At 37.3% G+C, this 10,675-nt stretch overlaps 1 protein-coding gene across 1 annotated transcript; it reads right to left on the bottom strand.

Annotated features, from left to right (window-relative positions):
- Nucleotides 1-9,274: 9,274 nt before the first annotated feature.
- Nucleotides 9,275-10,021, bottom strand: LOC145050535 (secreted RxLR effector protein 161-like). Its single transcript, XM_078998768.1, has one exon. It carries the CDS (start codon nt 10,019-10,021, stop codon nt 9,275-9,277), a length of 747 nt encoding a protein of 248 aa, XP_078854894.1.
- Between the last annotated feature and the right edge of the window lie 654 nt (nt 10,022-10,675).

Raw genomic sequence — 10,675 nt, 5'->3', positions numbered from 1 at the left:
AGCGAAAGGTTTCCATGATATGATCTTTTCAGTGTTGGGGTAGGAGGGCCAGTGGGGGTAGGCACTGCTACAACTTGTTGCCTTTTGGTAAGCCATTGAGTCGAACTGCTTCCTTTCTTTTTCCCTAGCTTTCGCTTCATGACCTTAGGTTTGGAGTTTGGGGTGTCTTGGTAAGTTGTCTCTCGTTGGTTTCCTTGGTTGTTACTATGGTTGGAGTTATCGACACCATTTCCATTTCCATTTGGGTTGTTGGCGTTAAGTTGTGCCACGACGGATTTCACGGGAGCTGTTAAAGCGGCTTGGAAGGTTGTGGGGTCCATCTGCAGAATTGGTGTTTTGCCGACTAGCTGGTTGTTTCCATGGAAAGACATGACTTTGTTGCATGATGAGTAACAGGTTCGTGAGTAACTATGGTTATTTCGAGTCATATCTCATCTATTATTATTGGTATGAACTTATACATGTACGCATATAAATCACATGTTTTGTTACACGTTCCTCGTTGTTTCGACCTACATCCCTATGATTTATTAATGGTAGTATGTAGAAATAGGTATTATACAAATGTTAGGTTACACTAATAGATTATAGATATCTGATCCTTGATTTGGCTCAGGTTACATGAGTTCTTGGAGAGCGTACCTCTCTTCATTTACTACTACTGGTGGTGACGAATTACATGGTAAACCTATGACTTAGTGTGAATAGTGTAATGAGTCTCATATGCCTAAATAGCGTACAATGTGTCCAACCATTTCGCTCATTTCACGAGTGGCCTCTTCTGCTCTCAGCTCTGCTAAGGCTACCTTAGCCTCGGCATTAATGAACTGTCGCCTTAGGGTGGTCACCTTCTCCTCTAGAGGGCGTAGTCGGTTGGTATGGTCCTCCTGTGTTGCTTGCTGGTTCAGTATTGCTCTCGAGGGGTAAGGCTCGCTAAGGATCTCTTCGGTGCCTTAATCCATATCTGACTCTTCATCAGAATCCTCTCCCTCCTGGTTTATCTTTTGGTATTCTTCAGGACCCATTTCTGGGTTCTCCTTGTGAGTGTCTTCTGGCTCCTCTTCGATCCATCCGTTAGCTACTACGGCAGGGTAGTGGGGTCTTAAGGGTGAAGCTCAACCATGTTTCCTTTTGCGAGAATGGAGGTATGAGATACATGTAGATGATTTAAGTGTGGAGGTCATATGGTATTCTAAAATGATACTATAGTATTACTTGTTTTGATCCTAGGGCTTTTTGATGTATGAAATCAATAAGTTTTTAGACTTGTTGTTATTGTTTGTTATCATAAAATACCCATATAGTATATTAAACTTTAGATTTGGCTCTAATTCTCCTTTACATGTAAGGTTGATAAATTTTTGACTCGTTGCAACACTACCCTCACTCCCAAATACATGTTGGTCGTATTTCAAATAAATACAGTTGATCAAGCTATATTTATCCCAGATATGATTACATAACTGCCCATGTTTGAATGTAGTGTTCAACATCTAAATAATTTTGTTTTGTTCTTATTATGATACGGTTCTAGCCAGTATGTATACTTTTAGAAGATACTTATATTCTTAAGGTATACTTTTAGTTAGAGTGTTTTTAGTCCCATTGTATTTATAATTGTAAATCTTGTATGGTTAGATATACTAGTTCACTATAAACAAGGCTCTGATACCAATCTGTCACACCCTCGAACCGGGACGGTAGAAACATCTAGGGGAGGATGACTTCATGTAAAGTATCATAACAATTGAATATGAATGAAACATAGCAACCAAACATCACAGATTGAAAATACACACTTACATAGTTTACATATTGAACTTGTTCATCAGTTACACAAAAGTAAGAAAGTAAAATTTCTTGAAGTCGCACCACTTGATCTCATAGCCGAGCCTATTACCTATTACTGGATCCCTGAGAATACAAGTTGTTTTAAAAATCAAAAGTTGGTGAGTTCATAAGCATTTTTGTATAAAAATGGTTTTGTAATTGTTTAAAGTAGTTCTCATTGTGCTTTCAAAAATCCGATATTTCTATAAAAATAATTTGTAAGTCTCGTTCTAAAACTTTGAATATTTGCATGCCTTTCCTAGGTTATCTTTTGCTTGTAAAAGTGAAGCGAATATTCCCAGAAAATCCGACATTTTCTAAAAAGAAATGGTTTGAAAGATTTGTGTCTGATCTTATATTAATGCATGTGTGTTAATGTTTGCGAAAATAGAAAGAGAATGATCCCAGACAACCCGATTTTGTCTACGTAAGAGAATGTTGGAATCTCAACCACCGAGGTTGAGTACCAGCGTGTATAGGTTACCGTTTTATCCAAAAAGAAAAGACAATGGTTCTCATAAATTTTATAAAGTTAATTCCTCTAAGTGAGTCGTTATAACCATACTAGATAATGACAATTTCGCCTGTCATGGCATTTTTCGGACGCCGACAGGATAAATAAGGTTTTTGTCACCCTACACTGGCCTAGTCTAGCTGTAGCGAACAGCTCAGGTGTGGGGTGTCACCCCCGTATAGATCTATACACAAACTCCCGCTCTCCCTCCAGAAGAATCTGGTTATAACTACAGGCTATGATTGTACACTCAATAGGTGTCAACCGACACGTCTCACTAGATCCTTAATAGAATTTACGCAGAAAAAAAAACATATAAGGTATATTTCAAGCCCAATAAACATGTAAGTGGACAACTACGGCTCACTCAACATGTATATTATTTCTAGGCTCAAAAGAAATATGAATGTATCTCCCGGGCCCAATATACATTTAAAAGGACAACTAAGGCTCACTAAACATGTAAAAGGACACTAAGACCCACTAAACATGTAAAAGGACACTAAGGCCTACTAAACATGTAAAAGAACACTAAGGCCCACTAAACATGTATATTAATTTTCCAGACCCAATAAATGAAAGAATATATATAAGCTACATGTCTAGATGTTTTAAAAGTATATATAAGTTATACAAACTTGCATTTAACACAGGTATAAGAGCTTTTAGCATGATAAAAACAATTTCTTGTGTTTGACATTTCTTTCCCTATATTTAGAAAAATTGTAGAGTGATAAACTTCATTAATAATTTTATTAGTAATTTTTATTATAGTTTTTAATGGCCTAAAGCCAGTGTGAAAATGTTCATCTTCACAAACTGGTCCAAAATTATTCCGGAAATGATAGGCAGTTTTGTAAATATCGCCAAAAATTGTATGGACGCGTGCGAGTAGTCATTTTATAGGTACAAACCTGAAATTTCTGTAAGTAAAACAGTTTTAAAAAATGTTACCGTCAAGGTGGTCAAAACTGTCTGAAATTAGACCATAACGTTTCTATTAAAAGCTGATTTTTGAGTTTAGGTTATAGATGTTTGAACATAACATTTGTTTTAGCTATTTAGGTTGTATAATCTCAAATCTACAAGTTTACATGTAATCTATCAGACAAATAGTAAATTACACGAATGGTCCCTATGGTTTAGGGTAATTTGCACGTTTGGTCCCTAACTTATTTTTTTAACTCGGAAGGTCCCTACAATTTGTTTTTGTTACACGTTTGGTCCTTGTCTTACTTAAAAAGACTATTTTGCCATTGATTTTTTTTAATTTATTTAAATAAACACACCCCCAACTCTATTCCTCTCATTTTACCTTACCTACCTCATTAATTATTTTTCCCTATTTAAATAATAGTCTTTTTAGGTAAGATAGGGACGAAGCGAGTAACAAAAACAAATAGTAGGGACCAAACGCGTAAATTACCCCAAACCATAGGGACCATTCATGTAATTTACTGTAAGACAAAACACACTTTTCTCATGGTTTTTATGAAGATCTAAGTGATAAACTTCATGTTCAAATATAGATCTAAAAGTTAAACACATAACACAATAGTACATACAAATATTCAACGGTTAAACGAGAGTTGACTTGTATCCTCCCCCAGAACATGAAAAATATGAAAGATATGGGGGTATGAAGCTCACCTTGGGGTTTTTTGAGATGTAGATGAAGAAGAAGATGAAACTTTGCACCTAGCTTGAGTTTTTGGTGAGATCTCGAAAATATGGTGGTTCTAAGAGTTTAACACACAACAAAAGTGTGTAAATGGAATGTTGTCAATATAAACATGAAGCAAAACACTTGAGTTTTGTATAGAACTTACCAAGAAAGCTTAGAATCTGATTTTGATGATGATGAACTCGAAATTTTTGAAGAGAGGAAGAAGGATTGTTCTTGAGAGTAATGTGTGGAATTTGAAGTTGTAAAGTGTGTGTATTGTATGTGTTGTAGCCGAGAATAAGAGAAGAGAGATAGGAGAAGTTGACATGGGTGATTGGATGCTTGAATGACACTTACACGGATACATGGAGGTTAATTGTCTTGATGTATGTTGGACAAACATGAGGTGGAAATCTTATTATCTTCTTGATAAGAATTATATTCTCTAAGATTGATAGATTGAACCAAATATCAATAAGACAATAACAAGTAATAGAAAACGATAAACACCACGATGAATCAAAAGAGTGTCGAATGACTAAACTGCTCCACCTCATAAGAATTCAATGAGAATTGCTATTGTAGAGGTGTGTTAGGGTTACAATACAAGATCTATGAAATAATAATTAAGAAGCGTAATCAATATAATGCATGCATGCACTATATATATATATATATATATATATATATATATATATATATATATATATACGGAACCCTAAAAACAAAACACGACTGGATAGGCCCATACCGCGTATACAAATAGACCTAAAAGCTAAGCCCAATGACGCAACGTCTTAGACTCAACAATCTCCCCTTTTGCGTCACTTGGAGCGAGAGATCAAGTTGGTTTAGCAAGAGTGCTTTTCTTCACTGTCTTGAATAACATCGGTATGATGGCAAGAGGAGTTTGGTGAAAAGAAATGTACCACCGAAGTATATCCGTAAAGTTCTTCTTATCATTCTCACTGTTCTGTTTACAATTGTGTATAATATCAATACTGTGCTCCAAACATGTAGTGGAGAATAGGTGTTTATCGTCGGGAGCGAACACAAATCTTTGACCTTCGCCTTGAGTGAACATGACGGTGTGATATTTTGAATCAATTTTTCCCATCTGCATTCGGTTCACGTCACCAGTATTCCCAATCGGTTTGATAGTTGGCTTCTTCCTTAGAACGGATGCAGTCTCTTGATCCATCTTTGCAACCTCCATGATTTAAGAGGCTAACATTCTTTTGATGTGATCAATAATCAGCTCATACTACTGTTGATTAGTCAGCAAAATGTTGTTGAGAATTATCCAATCAAATGGATTCAGATTCGGTAGATCGGCCAATGAGATCATATGGACCGAACTGTCTGATCCTCGGGTCACTTTGAATTTGACATTTAAAAACAAACCCGCATGAGTCGGTTTCAATACCTTAACTGATGTAATCTTTTGAGCACTCCACGTTAGGTATTGTGGTTGAGAGAATTCCAGATAGTAATTGATTAGATCTCGATCAACCTTTGAATCAGGAGAACGAACGTGGGCAATCAAATCAAAACAATGAAATACAAAGGCTCTTCGGGTGATAGGCATGTCAAATTAAGAATCCCTTGTATTCTCACAGTCAAAAGAAACGACTGCTTCAAGCCAATGGGTACTAGGGGATTCAATCTCTTCCTTTATTAATTTCTCCAATGACCACAGTGGAAAGAGAGCTTGTCTACAAACCAAGGTGTCATGAGCATCTTTCTCTATTTTCTCCCTTTCTTCTTCGGTTTCCTCTTCATCAGTACTCTGAACCATAATACCCTTTGCTTTGTCCTTCACACTAGAACCCAAAGCTTCATTACCCTTTGGATTAGTGGTGACATTCAGAACTGTAGAAGATTGTTTGGGAGGGTTTTGCAGATCTTCTCCCCTTTGTTGTGGAGCAACAATTGGCTCTGTAACACCCTTAATTTGGCTCAAGATTTCGAGAGCAGGAAGTAACTTCCCAGTCAAGTGGTTTCGAACTGAGAGAGTTAGAACCAAATCATGGGCATTGACCAGATTAGAGAGAACGGTGAAGACATCAAAGACACATGTTTTGATGACAGCTTGCTCTGACTTTAGAGAATCAATCTCCTTATTCGCCTGGGTTAGCTTAACGGACTGAACTTCAAGAAAATTCGTTTTGCGAGCAAGTTCATCCATAATTTTATTCACCATGGCAAGGTCAGCTTGAAGTTTTTCAAGGCGAATGGTGATTGATGACAAAAAAGAGGTTTGATCGGCTTGAAGACTAGTTCTTACCAAATCAAATTTATCTTTCTCAGCCTGAAGAGATTTGGAAAGAGATTCAATGGCAGTGGTAACGTTGTTGGCGTTAAACTCTGCAACTTCTTTAAGAGAATCTAGAAGAAGCTTGGCATCTGAAATGAATGTGGCTACGTCTTCTGATGCTTTCTGAAAAGACTAAAGTGGAGGCATCCACAGCCTGGGTTGCCTTCTGGATAGACTCATCATGCTGTTTAAGGGTTGTTTCAATGAGGGCTCAAACAGCAGTATCCGAGTAAGCAGAGGTAGAGGAAGAGGAAGATGAAGCAAGTAGTTTGTCAGTTTCATCAAGGGATTTCTACATCTCAGGAGTGAGTTGTCTCGGTCCTGAAAAAGGAAGCTTTTTGTATTCCCTGATAACCTTGCTTTCGGCAGAGACACACCGATACATCGATTCTGGAATGGAACCAACAAACGAGAATTTGGTTGGATCTGAGACAATGATCTTGGTGGTGTGGAAGGTGCCAATTGACGATCTCAGTGCATCAGCCATGATAGGAACATTATGTTTCTCAATGGCCCGATGAGTGATAAGAGTCCAAAACCTTCCACATGAGATTTCAGAGTGTCTTGAAGAGGAATGGAGGCTTTGTACCAGTTGGGACCACAAGATGGATCCATAGTCCAAGTTGATGTCATGGTAAAGACCATAAAGTAAGGTCATGAGAGCCTTGCTAGCCCCATCTGACCCAGCAACCCTTTCAGCAAATGCTGTGAAAAGAAAGGTGGATAATCCATTCCACTGTGATGAAAAGCAAGATTTCTTGAACTTGGTCACCGTTGTAAGATGATTAGTATACCCCTTATCGTAAAACATTGTGAACAGCTGAGTCGTAGATATGGAGTCAGGATTAACCGAGGAATCATCAGAATCTAGCTTCAACAAGGAGCAGAATCATACTCTGGAGACGGAAGTTTTGTGATTGAATATCTCAAAGAAAATACATTCTTTATTTTTGTCATAAGAAGCTGTTGTATAGACTTGAGACAACAAAGACATCAGAACTAATTCCACCTGGGTCATGGCGATCACGAGTGGTGAATATTTGAGGCATTCAACCACTTGGAGCATATATGCATCATAAAGAAAGGTATTCAGATTGATAATCAAGTTCTGGTTGGGTTTGATGGTCAACAGAGAGGATAAGGCAGTTTGTTCATGAACGGATGAAGATTCAGCCATTGTTGCAGGTGTGAAGAAGAAGATGAATAGTAGAAGTTTGCCGGTGTGTTCTTGAGAGAGTTTGGAAGTGGTAAAGTGGTACAAGAGGTGTGAGAAAACCTTATATACCATTCCTAGAAGAGAGAAAGAATCTGTAGTAATGATGATACGGTGACAAACCCTTTCTCACACCTCTGTGTTTCCCTAGGAAGACGTCATCAGACGTGATGTTAGGAACCGTTTCGAATTCACGCCGCCGTTGCAAATCTTATCCAATAACTCGGTTTGAAATCTTATCTTGTTATCGCCTTTCCAACTTCGAAAACGTTTCAAATTCCTTTTCAAACCGTGACAAACCCTTTCGCTTCATATAAGGCTGGCAATGTTTGCGCCTTAACATAGTGTACCACCATAGCATTTACAACTAAAGCATCAAATCTGAAAAATTGCCATTAGTACCACAAACAAGAATTGGGAAAATCATAAAGATCTTCGTGCAAGAGTGTGCCAATAGAAAAGAAATAAAGCAAATTATTTGTGGGATTTAAGTGATGTTTATTTAGACACGAAACTATCGATCCCGGGCACGAATCGCTTCCTTCAAAGTCAAGAGAGACTTAGAAGTGTCTGTGTGGTTTCCCGTTAAAATACGATCAAATGTTTATTAAGAAACATTGAAAGGCATCTTTTCAAATTTAAGCTATAAGGGGTGGCTAAGCTTCAACCGAACTTCAGTACTTGACATAAGACCAAAAGTTGGATGAAGTACTTGTGAGACCAGTGTAGCCTATTAAACAAGTAGGTTAGATAATATATTCAGTGACTTGGTGATATTTATGTTGAAATTTTGAAAAAAATAAAAACTAGATATTTTGGGAAGAAAAGTCTTGGTGTAAGACAATAAAGATCACACAAAAATAAAAAGATTTCTAGGGACACACCATCAAAGTGGTTTCATTAATTCATGGGTGAAAAACTAGAACTTTGGAGTGTTCACCGTCAATTCGTTTATGGCATTAGATTTTGGGTCTCACTTAGCACGTGGTGAAACGAAACTAAGATCATCAACATAGATTTTGTGTATCCATAAACCTTAGTGGTAAATGCTGAGAGTCTCAAGGGTTACGATTATGAACCGAAATGGGATGGAGAAATAATAATAGGTGATTAAAGAACCAAAAGTACCTCTAATATTAAAGACTCTTAACTCAATATCAGAAGAGTAAGATAGCTCATGACTTGAGTGATTTTATCAGCCTAATTGGGAAGAAACGATTTGTATATATCGAATCAGTAAGGCTTCACTCAAAGTCTTGGAGGCTTCGGTCGACATGCACCAGCATGCTTCTAGGGACACTTAGCTAGTACATAGATAAAGAGTGTTATACCTGCCCCAACTCGATCTCGTAAGTACATCTGTGATACGGAGGTATACTATTTTTGGAACTTAAAAAAAATAATTAAACTAAGTAAAAAGAAAATATTTTTGTTGTTTTTAGAAATTCTGAAAAAAAAAGAAAAATAGAAAAGAAAAATATTTTTGGATTTTGGAAATTAATTGAAGACATAAAGTAGAGTAAACAAAAGATATACATAGTATACAAAGGATATGTAAGTTCCAAACCATAAGATGAAACAATCACTCGCTTTAAAAAATTATTAGAGGCGAAATAGACCGAGCCTTCAGTTCATTTCGGTTCCTGAAAAATCAGGAGCCGAAATAGACCAAGCCTTCGGTTCATTTCGGTTGTTAGAAAATTTTAAGAAAGCGAGCGAAAGCGAAAGTTATGCTTAATGAAATGAGTGTGATTTTGGAACTAACTTAGCTTCCATCATTCCTAAGTCTTGTAGTATTTTATTAAACGATGCTTCAGGTAATGCCTTAGTAAAGATGTCAGCCAATTGAGCAGAGGATCGAACGAAGTGAATTTCAACATTCCTATCTTCTACGTAATCCTTGATGAAGTGATATCTCAGTGCTATGTATTTTGTCTTGGAATGATGCACTGGATTATGACAAACCATGATGGCGCTTTCAGAATCGCAATAAAGATGAATCTTCTTCATATTCAAGCCATAATTTCTTAATTGGCTTTGGATCCAAATGACCTGGGAAATGCAAGATGTTGCAGCAATATATTTAACTTCGGTTGTAGAGAGTGAAACACATGTTTGTTTCTTGGACTGCCAGCTAACGAGTTTACCATCTTGGAATTGACATCCACCTGTAGTTCTCTTTCGGTCCAAACCATATCCTCCAAGATCAGCATCTGAGAATGCTTGATCGAAGAATCCTGATTTAGCAGGATACCACAGACCGAGAGATGAAGTTCGCTTCAAATATCTAAAGATGTTCTTAACAGCCACTATATGAGGTTCTCGTGGATTAGCTTGGAACCTGGCATAGTAACAAACAGAAAACATAATATCTGGTCTATTAGCTATTAGATACATTAGAGACCCTATCATTTGCCGATAGAGAGTAATATCAACAACTGGTTTCTCCAAAGATGGTGTTAACTTCGTTCCAAATGCCATAGGAACCTTTACTTTGGAATCTCTCATCATGCCAAGCTTAGCCAGTAGTGTCTTCGTGTAAGCCTCCTGATTGATAAATATGCCTTCGGGTCCTTGTCTAATATTCAAGCCAAGGAAAAAGTTAATTGGACCTATTGAACTCATCTCAAACTTAGTCTCCATTAACTTCCTGAATTCAGCTGTTAGGCTGGGATTCGTGGAACCGAAGATGATGTCATCGACATAAATTTGGACGATCATTAAGTGGTCACACTCTTTCTTGGAAAAGAAGGTTGGGTCAACCGAACCTTGTTTAAACTTGGACATTTTTAGAAAACGAGTAAGGGTTTCACACCAGGCTCTTGGAGCTTGCTTCAAACCATAGACGACTTTATCCAGAATATAGCAATGATCAGGATACCTTTCATTCACGAAACCTAGCGGTTCCTCAACATATACAGTCTCCTCTAGTTCTCCATTCAGGAAGGCACACTTGACATCCATTTGAAATACTTCAAAGTTTTTGTGTGTAGCATATTCCAGAAAGATTCACACTAATTCTAACCTTGCTACAGGAGCGAAGGTTTCTTCATAGTCTATACCTTCTTCCTGACAATATCCCTTCACAACCAACCTTGCTTTATTACGAATCACATTCCCTTCTTTGTCCATTTT

The sequence above is a fragment of the Lactuca serriola genome, chromosome 5 (genome assembly GCF_051521515.1).
Source record: "Lactuca serriola cultivar US96UC23 chromosome 5, Lser_US96UC23_V15, whole genome shotgun sequence".
NCBI lineage: Eukaryota > Viridiplantae > Streptophyta > Magnoliopsida > Asterales > Asteraceae > Lactuca > Lactuca serriola.
This window is presented reverse-complemented; position numbering and strand designations above follow the sequence as displayed.